The sequence below is a fragment of the Anguilla anguilla genome, chromosome 12, assembly GCF_013347855.1.
Source record: "Anguilla anguilla isolate fAngAng1 chromosome 12, fAngAng1.pri, whole genome shotgun sequence".
In the NCBI taxonomy this organism is placed as follows: Eukaryota; Metazoa; Chordata; class Actinopteri; order Anguilliformes; family Anguillidae; genus Anguilla; species Anguilla anguilla.
In genome coordinates this window covers 26,902,484-26,918,668 of record NC_049212.1, presented here as the reverse complement: position 1 = coordinate 26,918,668, position 16,185 = coordinate 26,902,484, and the positions used below count along the sequence as shown (strand labels likewise).

The 16,185-nt window shown below is 43.7% G+C and overlaps 1 protein-coding gene across 2 annotated transcripts; it reads right to left on the bottom strand.

The window, feature by feature from the left end:
• Positions 1-4,502: 4,502 nt before the first annotated feature.
• Positions 4,503-14,445, bottom strand: c12h19orf47 (chromosome 12 C19orf47 homolog). Of its 2 annotated transcripts, none has more exons than XM_035383674.1 (8): positions 14,366-14,445; positions 12,567-12,654; positions 10,774-10,888; positions 9,730-9,811; positions 7,214-7,339; positions 6,906-7,052; positions 6,606-6,682; positions 4,503-6,476 (listed from the first exon to the last, which is right to left on the bottom strand). In XM_035383674.1, exons 1-8 carry the CDS (start codon positions 14,382-14,384, stop codon positions 5,889-5,891), a joined length of 1,242 nt encoding a protein of 413 aa, XP_035239565.1. In that variant the 5' UTR covers positions 14,385-14,445; the 3' UTR covers positions 4,503-5,888. The 2 variants fall into 2 exon arrangements, with proteins under 2 accessions (XP_035239565.1, XP_035239566.1); XM_035383675.1 differs by having other exon boundaries at positions 6,981-7,052; positions 14,366-14,440.
• Between the last annotated feature and the right edge of the window lie 1,740 nt (positions 14,446-16,185).

Below are 16,185 nucleotides of genomic sequence, written 5' to 3'. Positions count from 1 at the left end.
AATTAAATCGCACAATAAAGATAAATCGAACATTATTTTAATTCCACAATTTAAAAGGACTGTATTTCAATCATGTTTATCTGGACCTACAATCTTTAACTTCACCAGATTGTAGAAAACGTCTGAGTAACGATGAAATTGGGTTATTATTATTGTGTTAGTAAGGAGCAAGGCAGGGGAGAGAATAATCTAGACATAACCTAGATATACAATATTGGTCCTAGGAAAAATAGTGCTGAACAAGGTGAACTCTAGATGCTAAGGTCGCTTCAAAAAGGCAACGAGGCATGTTTGAATTTGTGCAAAGTCGTATTGCGTAAAAGGGCGAGTTGTATAAGCGCGCACTGGGGACCACATACTGTCTGGACATATAAGTGAACCTACAGCACCAGCCGCCTCGGTTTTATAACAGCCGACCCAGAGCACAAACTGCCCGTAGACTGAATGTTTTTATAAGACAGCATAACATACCTATGTAGCCTATAGAGGACATTCTTAATAGACAATGACACAACAAGTCTACTTAATCATCAATAATTTTCTACTTTGCAAGTTGTTAAATTTTACTTCAATTTGTTACACCTATATATTTTTTTTAGGTTTTCTTAGTTTCAAAATTTCAGGTTCATTCAAATGAACCTAAAAACTTTCAATTCAGAAAACCTAAAAATCTAGGTGTAAGATAAATTTAGGTTTATCTACTGAAATATTTTTTTCAGGGGAGGTAATTGCTGACCAGTAAACTGAGTTGATTGATATTCAAAGTATGACAACATAATATTTATTAACCGGGTGGAAGAGTCTGATTCCAGTTGTGGGAACTGCGTTGCAGCTAAAATTATACCATTCTTCTGATGGAGATGAGCTCTCATCTTTGCAAAGCTGAGAGCTCATCTCCATCAGAACCAAAACAGTGAAATATACAAGTTCTCTAAAAACATGGGGTCCAAGCACACACAGTCAATATTACGCCACTGAACAAGTGGTCAATCAGTGCCAAAATCACAGTGGTCACAGGAATGCACCTTGTACCACTGTTTCATAGGTTTCACCCATGTGTTTAGGCCAAAACTGTGCACAGAGGAAAATTCATATTAGCATTTACAAGATGGTGAATAATACAAGAGGTTGTCAATATTGAAGGTACAGATCAATGCATCAGATGATGAAATTGATCACTACAGCAAGTTTTACATCTCTAAAAGACAGCAGTGATTTTTCATGAATTTATAAAAAATACTATGCTCTAGAGTGCCGCCATACATTTCAATTGGGCCAATCGTGTTTGGCTCTTGATGTTAGTGCCAATATAGCAACCAACATTTATCAATTTCTGTTGAGCTGTTTTAAAGTTAACATTTTTGTCACAAGCCATGCTCACAATGCTATTCAATGGCTCCTTATTCATCCATATTTTAATTGTCAGAATTCTGTTTAACTTTTCATGGAGCTTGGTCTACAGAGGATGCATGCCAAATTCTGTGCAAGTGTCAATTTTTGCTGTGCAAACAGTTTTAGGGCAGAGAAATAATTTAAAAAATAAATATAGCTGGAAGCAGCAATATACAGGGTCCAAACACACAGCCAATATTGACCAAACAGAACACATTTTAAATGTGTCCTTGGTTTGACAAGGAAAATATGCATTAAGTTGTGTGATGATCAGACATTGTATTCAAAAATGAGCATTCTTCTGCTAAGCCACACCCACATCAATTTTACTGGCTTGTTTTTCATTCATATTTTACTGTATCCAAATTCTGTGTACGTTTTTCAAGGAGCTTGGTTTAAGGAGGCTGTGCATCAGATTTCATTTTGCAAGATAAGCATTTTAGCCGTTTTTTTTTTTTCAAAAAAATGCAAAATTGCAATATATATATATATATATATATACACACAATATGGTGGACTTCATGGTGGTCCTTGAGGCAGATTTATTTGTTATGAGCCAGGAAATCTGAGGAACAAAATTCTGACCATAGGCCAAACAGTTCAAAAGTTGTAGCCCAAAAAAGATAGTGCCTTCCTATATTGCCCCATAAGGTTAAATTGGGTAAGTATTGGGTGGTAATGGGAACCTACCCAAATTTGGTAGCTCTATGATGTACAGTTTCTGCTATGCACACACAATCTCAGAAAAATAATAAAAATCTGAACAAAAACAACAGGTTTCCAGCACTTTATGCTTGGACCCCTAAAAAACATAAATTAAAAAAGTTGATGTCCTCAGAGATTAAATTGAAATATAATACATTGTTTTATAGAATGTATTGATCTTGTGAGTGAAACTGAAAATCAGCTTGTGGGCTGATGAGGCTTCCTAACACCAAAATTGAGTGATACTACCAGACAGTATTAAGAACGCAAGGATACAAACCATAGACTGTAGGCAAACATGGAAGAAGTCATTGTGATGTCACCCATTGACTCCCCATGGGCTTGTTGAAAAGGATTTTGAAGCCCGGAAAGTGTAGTCCAGAGATCAACAACTCACGGTCCTCGAGGGCCGAGAACTACTGGTTTTCCACCCTCCCTTTGCCTGGGAGTCAGGTGTGAAGACAGTCTGGCCAATCAGTAGCACTAATTACCTGGGAGAAAAGAAAACCAGGGCTGGATTTGGATTCGAGGGCCAGAGTTGATGATCCCTGGTGCAGTCCGTGGGCGCTGCCATGTTGGACAAATTGGAGCCAGAGACTGCGCAGTAAAGACTTGAATTGGACTTGAAATCCAGTCGTCCATTAAGCGTGTGCGATACAGTGACTCGGTAGTGACACAAACTGTACCAGAGTCCACAAAATATTACCGGAATGTCCAAACAGCACAATAACTTAAACTGGCATATTGGGAGAAAAAAAAACTACTTTTTCTTGTGGAAAAAAATGATTGACTTCATATTTTGATAGTATTGTTGCCATTGACCTACACTAAAACAGGTGGCTGAAACACCTATACTGGAGCAACCGCAGTGGCACTAGTGAGCAACGTCTCTCAACAAGACAAGGAAGCGAGCTTCAGTTTCCCCCGCTTGATATGAACAAAAAAAAAAAAAAAGTTTTGCGAAGTGGAAAAAAAAAAAAACTTTTGATTGGTTCACACACAATGACTGGCAGTGTGTTCTTGTGAAAGCTCACAACCTTCACTTCCTACATCAAGCAGTAGCGGAACTAGCAGGGAAGATTCATTTAAATGGATTCTAAAAAGAGGTAGAATTACTGACAAATGGTCAGAACATCCATTGGTAATTGGTAAAGGATCTCTGGGGTTTTCTGAACAGAGAAAGATTTAGGCCTCAAACAATCAATATTTCACTGTCAAGAAAACCATTTCATCATGGGGAGACATCTGGTCACCCAGCAACAATTAACTTAGAAGCAGTGTGTGTGTGTGTGTATTTCAATAGACTATCTAGAGTTGGATCAGCAATTTGTTGCATGCACACCCCATACAAGGTAAAATATATCTTACCTGTAAAACTCTGGTGAGCACAGAGTGCCTCAATAATGATTTTATTACTGAGGCACTTTGTTCCAATAATAATCTTAACCAGAAACCACTGCGCCCAATGTTAGGGTTAACACAGTTAAGGCAGACTGGCATCCATTTTGAATAACCGTCTAGACCCATTTTGAAAACTGCGTGCGGCCAAGAGAGCTGGCTTTGAGGACATCAATTGGCAGGACGCAAGGTCAGGTGGGGGAGACTGGTGGACCCATCACTGGTCCTCTTCCCTTTGCCTGCAAGACCTGGCAGATCCCAGTGCCAGCTCGCGAAGGTCTGCTATCTCGCTTAAGTGTGCGCACGCGGCGCACGCTTTCACGCACACACATTCACGCACACATACTCACACTCACACATTCACGCACACGCATTCACGCACACATACTGACGCACACATATATACGCACACATATTCACGCACACATACTCACACTCACGCATTCATGCACACATTCACACTCACACATTCATGCACACATTCACGCACACGCATTCACGCACACATACTCACACTCACGCATTCACACTCACGCATTCATGCACACATATTCACACTCACACATTCACACTCACGCACACGCATTCACGCACACATACTGACGCACACATATATACGCACACATATTCACGCACACACATTCACGCACACACATTCATGCACACATATTCACACTCACACATTCACACACACGCATTCACGCACACATATTCACGCACACACATTCACGCACACATACTCACACGCACCTTAGCACATCCTGCTGGATGTTTGTCTGCACAACAGCAGGACACTGCAGCATAACGGCCACAAATACACGAGGGGAATCAAATTATAGTGCGCAGCTATTTCAGTAGCCAAACCTACACACCTTTTTTAAATGTGCTATAGTGACATGTGTACTAGCGCTGGAGTCCTGGGACAGGGCCCACAGCAGAGTCACTAAACCCAGCACTACTAATGGGTTCAAACTGAGACTGTGGGGAATAAAAGGCAGACAAGTCAGTCAGTGTTTACCCTTTTTTTTTCCTCAAGAAAACTTCTGCAAGACAAGATGTCTTGTGCCATTACTTTAAAAAACACCAGCCCGCTAAACACTTTTTTTTTTTTCCTGTGGCAACTTCGAAATCTGCACAGTGTAGCAAAGGTCTGGTGTAGCATTACATTTATATTAAAAAAGTAAAATGAAAATACAAAATCTGCGATTGGAGCACAAAACACGGTAGAAGTGAGTCCGTGGGTCTGTAGGCCCCCCCGCTGGTCACCCGTCCCGTCCGGCACTGGAGCTTCCAGAGGAGAGGAAACATGGCAGACTTCCAGCTCGCAGGTCTGCCCGACGAGTACAAGGGTGCACCCTTGATGAGGCTTTGCTCCTCCCCCTTCAGAGGTATGGGGGGGAGTGGGGTTTGAAGCTGCCTAGTTCATCGAGGTATTAAAATGATTGGCCACGTCTGCATGGCTGGCAGTTCAAAGGTAGGGTCCTGACCGCAGCAGAGTGGTTAACAGGTGAGAACTAACGACGGGGGGAGGGGGAGGTAAAAAGATGCTCCTGCGTGGTCGAAACCGTTAGCCATTCCCAGCTCTTAACTGCTGTTCGCAAGACCACACCTGAATACTCCAAATGCAGGACATCTTCAACATTATCACCAGTCTTTTTAGAGCAAGTGGGCAAGTGTCGACTTCAGTGAACAACAGTGCCTTCACCATAGATACTTGAGTGCTAAATTGGACTTGCATTTGAAAAGAACTAGTTGTATGTGAGCCAGAAAGCCCCAATGCCGTTTAGTCTTCGTAATTAATGCGAGAAACTGCACTGATTTTTATTCTGTTCCAGAATCTCAGGTTCTCTGCATGCACACCTCGTAATGAACCAGGGCTGGAAATGCACACCAGATTATGCCTGATCTAGCAGCTGTGTATCTATGGTTTCCAACACCGAAAATCAAAAAGGAGAGGGACAAACAAGCATTCCCGTGTTAGTTTGTGCCAGGCCACATCAATAATTATAAGAACTTTAACCATAAGAAAAAAGACACCTTATCAGGGTTCGTAAGTAAAAGAAGAGAAAAGGCAAAAAAGTAGACGTCACTTCTGTGGTCACCAGGAGTGAGGGACGAGCGTGTGTATCACACGAGGCGATGCCACAACCTTTGGGTTGGCTGCCCAGCAAAGTGCTCAAGCAGCAGAAGCTGTGCCCCTTACTAAAACACATCAAATTCTTTTTAAAAATATTCTAATTTCTGACATGGCATGCTCGGGGAACCTGGTAGGGGGGGGGGGGGTATGGGGGGGTTACAAGTCCCTGTAGGAGGAGTGTGAGGTGAGGTACACTGCTTGTCCTGTGCGTGACGGGTTAAGACAGGGGAGGGTGTGGGACGTTTGGGATACGGGGTTAGGTCTTCTTGGTGCCCAGTCTCTTGAAGACGCTGACTGTTCCGGCATTGTCCATCTGGGCCCCCCCGCAGTCCCCCCCGCCGGTGCTGCTGCTGACCTTGGAGCTGGCCAGCGCTTTGGGCCGGGTGCTGGTCACGCGGCTGTCCTGGGTGTCGGGCTGCAGCTGGGGGGCGGGGCCAGGGGGAGTGGCAGGAGGCAGCTTGCCCAGTCTCTGCAGGATGCTGAGTTTGGAGGGTGGGGGCTGTTCTGGAGAGGAGGAGGAGTTAGAGGGGGGGGACGGGGAGGGGGGAGGCTTGGCCTTGTTGCCCAGGCGACGGAGGGTGGTGGGGGCGGGTTTGGCGGGCGGCTTGGGCGGGGGTTGACTGGAGGAGGCGGCCGCCCGCTTCAGGGAGGGGAGGGGCCGTTTCAGGACGCCGGCGTACTGGAGCACCGAGCCCTCACCGTCGCTCTCCTCTTCCTCATCCTCCTGCTCACCCACATCCTCCTCTTCCTCATCCCCTGGCCGGCGCGCCCCTCTGTTCCCAGCTCCGACTTCCTCATCCTCCTCTTCGTCGCCCCTGCCCAGCCGGCTGAACACTCCTGTGGGCTAAAGTGCGTGGGGCACAGAGAAGGACATTCAACACAACAGTGACTCACAGAAGCTGCTCTTGCAGCGAAGCATTGCTCCAGTGCCATTATCCAAAGCTGTAAGTCGCCACGTCTCATGTTTCCTCACCTTGCTGCCGGTGGTAGTGTCTGCTTTGGATTCTGCCCCCAGCCTCTCAAACACTGAGGTACGCTTCATTCCCTTGTCTGAGAAAGATGGACAAAGACAAACTGACATAAAGCAATAAAAGCTCTTTGTGCGAGTTGTCTGAGAGAAGCTACAGTTGCCCTATAGATGGTTGACCTGCCTGAGAGTAGCTGTGGTTGCCCTATAGATGGTTGACCTGCCTGAGAGTAGCTGTGGTTGCCCTATAGATGGTGGAGCAGTCTGAGAGAAGGTACAGTTGCCCTATAGACGGTTGTGCCGTACCTCTCTTGGCCTGCTGCTCCAGGATGCGGCGTGTGCGGGCAGTGGTGCCCTTGGGCATGTTGATGATGTATTTACCCTCCATTTCCGCCGTCACCCGACGGCGCTTCACCGGAACGGCACCGCCCTCGTCCGCCGGCCGGCTCAGCACTGGGACGGAGGGAGGAGAGGAAGAGAGAAACAGAGGAGGGAGTGATGAGAAAACAAGAGGCGGAACTAACAAACGACAACACCTCACAAGAGACAGCATGAAATCAATGTAAGAAACTAAATTCAGAGCGGGGGTGGGCAGGGGGCAGAGAGACAGGTACCCGCTTTTGTGCTCTTGCCGGCTTGTTTGTTGGACACGGTCACAGAGAGGCGGTTGTCAGGGCGACGGACGGGCGTGCTCGGCGGGGAGTCCCGGCTCAAAGCGTTGGCGATCATACGTGTGGCGGCTGTTCCGAGAGGGAGAGAAAGAGAAATATCAACATTACAGGCGCAGGCAGCCTCAAACAGGAAGCGTGAAGAATTTATTCACAGTCTCTCAGACACGCACACAAGCGCACACGCACGCACGCACGCACGCACGCACACACACACACACACACACACACAGAAAAAGGCAAACGTCTGAAAAGCGGACGCCTCGATACAGCTGGTGAGGTTTCTTCCATCTCAGCTCCAGAGTGTCAGAATACATCGACACTCCTTCCCGCTGCTCGCCTGCAAGGCTTTTTCTCATCTTGGATTCGCCTTCTCCTTGATGTTATCAAGCGGTCATCATACTTTGCAATCAAATTGACAATGTTCTAACAGCGGAAACCGACACCAGCTCTCCTAACTTGAAATCCAAGATGGCGTAAATGGCGGTGAGCTCAGACTCACCAGAGCTTATTTGGCTATGTGCTGAGCTGTTACTGCCGGCTCCTCCTGGCCTCTCTCAGGTGAAATGCGCTTGAGCCGACGCGCTCGTGGGCGCAGGTTGTCCGCACGCTGCGGCGGCCGCTCGCCTGCGCTTCCCCAGCGCCGCGCCCGCGCCAGGCAGCGGGGACAGCGTTTCGCATATCTGCAACCTCCGGGGCTCCGGATACAGCCGCACCGACGCTTCTCACATGTCTTTTAACAGCTTACTGCTAAATTTTGTCGGACCACACAGAGGTGATCCTGGACTCTGCCAGCAGCAAGCTGTATTTGTTTGGGTGTTATCTAGCTGACAGGTGGTAGCTTACTATCCTGGCAAAATGCGTATGTGTCACTGCATTTCACGCAGTGTCCCCCAGGGCACAGTTTGGGACCCTCTGTAAATCATCATTTTAGAAAAACAAACAAACCAAAAAAACCCCCTCCCATACAGTTCCACAGCAGCGCTCGCAGGTTACGTTGTCACAGCAATGACATACTAATCTATATCATCACAAAATCCAATTCCAACTGCAAGCAGTACACGACTGCCAGCGAGTTACCAAAGTGCAGGGGGAGTAAGAGTTTAACAAAGGGACCATTTTGTGGGGAAGAAAAAAGGAAAATAACTGATTCCTTCTTTAAAAATGTAATATGCAAGCGTTCCTTTCGATTCAAACAATTCTACAGATAACAGCACAATACTGGCTCTGATAGACTGAATTGTGATACATGAACAAAAGCCAGTGGTGGAGAGAGGGTAAAAGTATTATACTTTTATTACATTATATTAAAAATTATAATAATAATAATTTAAATAAATAAATGTTTGCTACCATTTTAAAAAACACGACAGGCTGGGGGGGGGGGGGGGGGGGGGGGCTCAGAGGAGTTTTAAATGAGGTTCCGGTCCATTTCCGGTTTTAGTACCCTTGCTAAGTCAGAATCAAGGAGACGAAAGCATCACGACTGCCATCCTGGCTCTGGGATGCAGCCTAACTGCCGAAAATGAGCCGGATGACTCAACCGCTCCATCACCAGGGGGACACAAAGAGAAACGGAACGTTGCATCACCGTGCGGCCCACGTAATGACGACAAACCGGGAAATTTCCACCCGGCGTGTTACAGGCCCCCATGCATGCTGGCCCGCAGAATACGCCATTACATTACGTTCAGAGCGAGCACCTCCATTTAAACTGTCCTGTAAAGTGGTCGGTGCCTACCGAATAAAAGCTCTACATAAATCTACGTTTAAATATATCATTCTTCCTACATTTTCAGGCTGCTTAATTGTCTCTGTGTTAAAGCAAACTGCAAATGCTATGTTTTGCACCTTTGCCATAAATCATTTTAAATACGCATCTTAAATGCAATTTATTGTCTGTACAAGTGTCACCGTTACAGCCTATCACAGCCATTGTGGTGAAATTAGCCTCAGTGCCCCGATCTACACCATATCGTAGCCTCAGTATTGTGATCTGTTTTTGCATAGGGAGCTCAGTCTGTATTACAGAACAGCTTTCATACCACTGTGTGTGCTATCTGTGTCCTTAGAGGGACGCAAGAGGCCACGGCAAGTCACGATAGCACGTCACGATAGCACGTCACAGTCAAACTTCTCCCGTAGAGGTTTCACTCGTTAAAAAAGGAGACCTGCCGCTGTCCTGCTCCACGCCTCTGGACTCCGGACACATTTTTCTATCGTAAATGGAAGATGCATTTTTTAAGCTTGGCCTTCAGACTTGCCTCATTGCATTACTTTAACCCTTTTCTTACCTGCAGTTCTGTTATAATCTTCGCCATGTTCATTCTGTTACCCTTTTTTAAGGGCGGTTTTATTTTCAATCCCTCAGCTACGGGCCCCTGTGCAGAGCTCGGATCCGGCGCGCCGGCGCTGTATGACCACTAGGTGGCCCCAGACTGGGAGGTGGGGGAAACACTCACGCGTGTTGGCGGTCCTTCTCAGCTCTGCCTGAACACTGGTTTGTCCTGAGGTGATGGCCTCTGTGGCCATCTTACACATGTCCTGGTGGGGAGGAGGGAAAAGGCCACACTCAGCAGGGCTCTGACCCGTAAGAGAGCTTCTCTGAATCAATGGCAGGCCTGATCATCATTTCATGCAGGAACAAAGGACCATTTGAGATAGAACCCAAATCATTAATAAATAATAATAATAATAATAATAATAATAATAAATACGGTTTACAAAGATCTCATTTATTTCCAGGCTTTAAGTCTGTTGTCCGTAGCCACAGCTTTTCCACCCAAACAAAGAACTACGGTGTAAATACAAAACAATTCAAACAGAAATGAAAGAAAAATGTGTCAAAATGAAAGTGCGAGCCAAAAAGAAAATGGTATGTTTACAGACATTTGTTGTATATAACAACCGCCATTTGTTTCCATAAAACTCCACTGACTTACTCTACAAAATTGAACCTGGAAAAGGACGCCTGCCAAGTGAATTAATAAATAAGCAGCAAATAAAGCGCAAAGAAAGTGAGTGTGATAGAACATTGAGCCATTAACTAATCAATATGAAGAAATATGAGCCATACCAGCCACCTAAAATAAGTGCATCTACTAAGGAAACACACTGGTACCCAAGTAATAAACGCTGGTAAGAGGGAAAGCCTCAGGACATATATGGCTCCATTAAAGCAGTACAATACAGAAATGAAAGTGATCCCTGAAAGTGGCCAAGCAAACCTTAAACCTAAAAAATGAACAAACAAGTATGTGTCTGCAAGACTGAGAGCTCTTTACTAAATATCAAGCTGCACAAAGTAAGTAATCTATGCTGGCCAGCTTAAACAAGGAAATCTGCAAAGGAAGCGAATGGACACGTGATCACATTCAACAGCATGCATGCATGTGTGTGTGTGCGTGTGTGTGTGCATGACCATGTGTAAGAGTATGCGTGCGTGCGTGTGTGTGTGTGTGTCTGTGAGCAGTGCGCGTGCAGCAGTGTGCTCCACCCACCCTCACCTGTCTGTGCACCTGCTTGGCATGCTTGAGGATGGCGATGATGTCACCGATGACCGTGATACCCAGGTCCATCATGATCTCCTTACTCAGATCCATCAGCATGTTCTTCTGGATCCTGTACGGCACGACAGACACACAGAAAAAGCGTACAGACACTGGCAAACCGGAATCTGCACTAGAGAGCTCACTGCCTATGATTCACACTCTAACCACAGTGACCTCACAGATGGTCAGAACTGCCACGCGTTGGAAAGCAGTGTCCAAATGCTTCTGAAATGTAGGATGTCACTTCATAACATTCTCCAAAACATGGCATGGATATATTTTGGGGTATTTGTAGGGGGGAGGAATTGGAAAAGGCCTGGAAGTCTTTTTCAAGACGATAGAGGGAAGCATTTTAGTGTCACCCACACCACGCAGTCTGATTGGCCAGTTAGCACAGTCTAAATGACTTGTGAAGTCATTGATGATGATCCAAATACACAAGATTATTCTGTTTTCAGGGTAAAAATAGAATGTTACTGCAGTTTGTTCCTCGTATATGCAGATAAAATTAAAACAGAAAAATGAATTAGTGTCTTAATTATGTGGTGTATGTACAAAAAAAACAGGTTTGAGGCCGAGAGAAAAGTTTAAAGGACCCGGCAGGAAAGTGCTTTTACATTGAGAGCCTGGACTGTGTTCTAATTGCATACTGAATGGATGAGATCAAAAGCCTCATTCACAGACAGCAGTTAAGAGTGACTAATCATAGATCCTATGACAGGGGGAGAGCATGTGCGTGCAATGACTGGGGGAAGGCAAATTTCATAAATGGTATGCATATGCTCTTCAAAGAGAATTATGCATAGGGAATGTCTGTCTGTTCTGGTCAAATAGTGGTTACATTTTGCACATGCTTGGGGAGTACGGAGCGAAAATGCCCTGCCTTTTAACTTTGGAGCCTAAAGGCAACAAAGGATTCGATTTGTAAATGAAGATGCCTCTGGTTTATAAAGTTCTAGAAAACCAAAGTAAAGATAGTCCTTGATCTACGGAATGAGGCTTATGTAATATGAAGGGGGAATTATGGTTGGTCTAAATAACTCCCAACACATATATACTGTAATACTGTTTATAAAAAAGTTAAGATATTTGTAGTACTATATAGAACAATACTCTTACCAAATACTCTTTTTCCCATTCTGTCCTTTGTGTTTATCAAGCAATTATTATTTCAGCTGTAAAATTAACTTACAATTGTGTTGGTTGTCCACCCTGATATGCGTTTGGATTGCTGTGTATAATTTTTGTAGTTCCTCTGACCTAAAAATGTCTTTAGTTATACATTAATTTCCGAGTTACGCCTAAATTGAGTTACGAAGTGGTCCCAGGAACGCAGCCATTGTGTAACTTGCAGTATATCGCCGCAGGACACAAGAGTACACACAAGACCACCACCAATAGCAATAATGGTACACCAAGTCTCTTCATTCACTGTGCACCTTAGTAATGCGTCTGAGATGACCAGAAGCAGCCAGTTCTGTTCTCACCATAGCAGAGCTGAGATTCAGCCACATGACCCAACAACTCCAGACCAATACTCCTCCATCATCTGAGTTTATAGTTTCGAAAAGAGAGCAAGTCTGCCACAGAAAGTGAAGTCATCAAATAGGAATATGTCTGGTTGCTTCAGCGGGGCACATTCAGTCTAGGGAACCAATCCTGTCTCTTGTCAAAGAGGTTTTGAGGGCCAGGGTCTGGTTCCACGCTCGGACCGCACCGCTTACATCAGAAATGGCCGGCTGTCTTACCTGTTGTCCACAAAGGACAAGGCGTAGTTCACAGCCAGGCTGGGAGGAATTCCAGCATCCTTGAAGAACTGGATCCATTCCGAGGTGGCTGTGGATAGGAGGAAAGAACACGTCAGCATGGACACACATGCAACTCTAGTACGACAACACAATGGCCTTACATGGTTCTAGACACCCAAGAAGAACTGGAGCAATAGGGCACCAGTCTTATTTTCCTGTTGTCTGACCTTACACAGACTTACAGAAAAGAAAACTGAGGCAATATGCATGGTTATGCGAAACATCCGGTAAAGTGCATAACACTGCTGACATAATGGATTTTAGCTAACTGCCAAAAAAGGTCCAGCTAAGTACACTGCAGAGAGTTCTGACATATAAGTAGCATATAATTCACACCACCTTTATTTTCCATAACTGCCGCAAGTGTAGATCACACAGTTTAGCTCAATATATTAAAATTAATCATCACTAGCCCCAAACAAGTACACACATCTTTTGTATGAATCTGTGGCCATAAATCATTAAACATATTTTGAAACACCATAATGTTAAATCGCTTTTAAGATTTACAATCGATCAGGCAGTAGACTGATCAAACTAAAGCCTTCTTAGCTATTCTGCCTGGTCGCTCCAAGACTGTTTGTAGATATTTTTAAGTCGCATTTATAATAATTACTACACAAAGGTCTCACAATGAACTGAGGAACCTTTAGCCAATGGTGATGAATGCTGATGCAAAAATACTGCAACAATTAGGCTACTCCCTAGGTGAAATGTGGCAGTGAGGTATCACGTTAGACCAGCTGGGAGATATATTTAGAGCTTACAGGCTGAGTAGCTATATCTTCCGCATGAAACAAAATTCCAGAAATATTTTGCCCATCAAACGCTGATCCTAGATCAGCATCCACATGTGCCTAAAATAGTTGGAGGATTAACTAAGTCTGGCTGGCTAATTCAGCCAACAGGGTTTCATTACTAAATCGACTGACACTGTGTAACATTTGCTATCGACTGTGTCATCGACTAGAGATTCAGTGATTGACGAAATATCAAGCTAGACCAAGACAAATGTGTAATATTATCTAGTCAGCTTACCATTGGCAGACTAGTATTACATTTGGTCGATGAACACTAAAGTTAACGTTAGCTAGCTCTAATTCGACATGACCAGCTAGCATGCCCTACAGTTATAGGTAACCAATTAAAAATCGGTACTCATGACAATGGGAGATGAAAACAATATTTGCTAATTAACGCTAACTGGCAATCATTACCTAGCCAACCAGGCTAGATGGCCAAAAACAAATTCAACAATGATCTCAGCACAGAACAATTCTGAATACCCCTCACTGGAGCAGCCAACTAGCCGCGTAGCCAAGTCGTTGATGTAGCAGAGCAGTGTGTAAGCGACAAAAGCCGGCTGTAAACCTCGCCTTCTGCATTTAGCAACTTAGCTAGCATTACACTAACCTTAGTTATAGCTACTACAATCGCTAGCTCACACCAGTAAGACCCAATATTCTAGTTGGCTAGGGCCCACTAGTTCATTTGCCAGATACACCAATTCATTCAAATAACGAATCAACGCAAGCTATTCTAGCTAGTTCACGTTAGCTTGGCAGCTCAGCGTTTCGATTTTGTCCAACAGAACCAAGCAGCATCAATAATTGACGCCGTCTTCTGCAACTATACTGACAAAATAAAATTACCTATATTTTACGATTCTGTCGACAACTCTTGGTTCTGGACCTTTTAGTCAGAATTTAAGCAGACACACAAGGCCCTGTGCCACTCACCTGTTGTTACAGACGCCATGTTGGAAGAGAAACAGCTGCTTCCGCTCGACACTGTGACGCAATATCCAGTGTCATCTATGAAAATCAAGTTGTTAGCGAGAAAACTAGCTCTTTCATAAATTTAAAACAATTACAAATAAAAACGACCAGTTTACTGACTGCTTCCTTTCACTTAATTCAGACTCAAAGCCAGTTCACGGCGGAAATTTTCGAAGAACTGAGAAATTGAATTTAGCTATGTTGCTAATCTCAACGCCCAAGTCGCTATTTTGCCTTTGATTAGTTGAGACACGTCACGTTTTTGTCGAGGCCAATGAACCTTGAGTGCGTATTGTGAAGGAGAATTCTTACAAAACCTCTTCGACAATCAGAATATAAAGCATAAACATTGCATTAAACGAACCATATTTAATTTATATTAAAACAACGCAATGTATAGCTAAAATCAATTGCGAAGCCATACTAAATAACATAACTTACAGATTAATTTTATTTATATAGCACACGAAAAGCCGATAAGTGTGAATTGACTTGTTACCGGCATCTTGTTGCAGACTGAGCAAAACACAGACCTTCAAAATTCTTCAAAATTAGTCCTCAAAGACGCTTTCAAATACAACCACAATGAATCGTACCATTGCAACTGCGGTTATATGCTATCCTGAAGTGGTAATATCTACGTAGTGCCACTAGAGTGTAGTATAAGACCTTTCTTTGTGAAATAAATGTCCCTTTGCTGTGGAGGTTGACATGGCTGGCATTGTGCATTGAAAATACTGGAAGCTCTTGTTATGTACTCATGTACTCACATATCTATGGATAGAAAAGAAAAAAAATCTAACGAAACCCCTGAAAACAAATAATTCAATGTTAACAGAATATACGTACAACCTAGACAGTGAAACACACAATGAACTGAACAAAATTTTATTTGGCAATAAAATCATACATTAAAAACATACATATACATGAACATTTCCCATTGGTTAACAGAGGATAAGTTCCATTATGCCCAGAGCTGTATAGTTCCAGAAGCTATCAAATGCAAGACAAGAAATCTTTCTGTAAATGTTTCTAAGTTACTTTTGATTTTGATGCACACATGCACACACATACATACACACACAGACACACAGTCACACATACAGGCGCATGCGAATGCGCACGAGCACACATGCACATACGCACACACACACACACACACACACACATGCAAAGACATATTACAGTAATAGAGGGTGGATGCCCTCTTATTGTTCACAGTCTGATTGAAAACAAAGGTGATGCCCATCCTATATTTTGAAGAGTAAACAGGAGAGGCAGTTATACAGCTTACACCATTATATAAACTTTCTGAAGAAAAAATATTAAATAATGAAGAATAGTATTAAAGGGATGAAGACTTCAGGTTAATGAGAGCTCTGTTCAGACAGAGTGGGCCTTCCCTTCCCTTATTTTATCAACATCATAAAACAATCATGTATTTGACCAACATTAAAATGTTGCATTTCAACAGCAAATGTATTTTTAGATACAGGGACACAGAGGAGCCAAACACCATCCGCTGCATTTGTTCAATTCAAGCAGTCCATTGGCAGCTGACAGCCTATCCCAAACCACCGCTTGGACGTCGTACATGCTGCCATTGTACATTTGTTCTGCCAAATGCTTGAAATGTCTTAATACAGCTAAAAAAGGAAAAATGAAATCATAATAAAGTCACCATTCATATCAAGATTTTTATATTTTTATTCCAACGGGGAAACCAAAATGTAACCCCTGTGATGAATAAACTGACAAAGGCAGTAAAATTATATTTA

Coding starts and splice junctions, on each gene's coding strand:
- c12h19orf47 (XM_035383674.1), bottom strand. Junction 7,340..9,729: donor GAGAAGGACCGCCAACACGC/GTGAGTGTTTCC, acceptor CTCTCGGAACAG/CCGCCACACGTATGATCGCC. Junction 6,683..6,905: donor GGAGCAGCAGGCCAAGAGAG/GTACGGCACAAC, acceptor CATCTTTCTCAG/ACAAGGGAATGAAGCGTACC.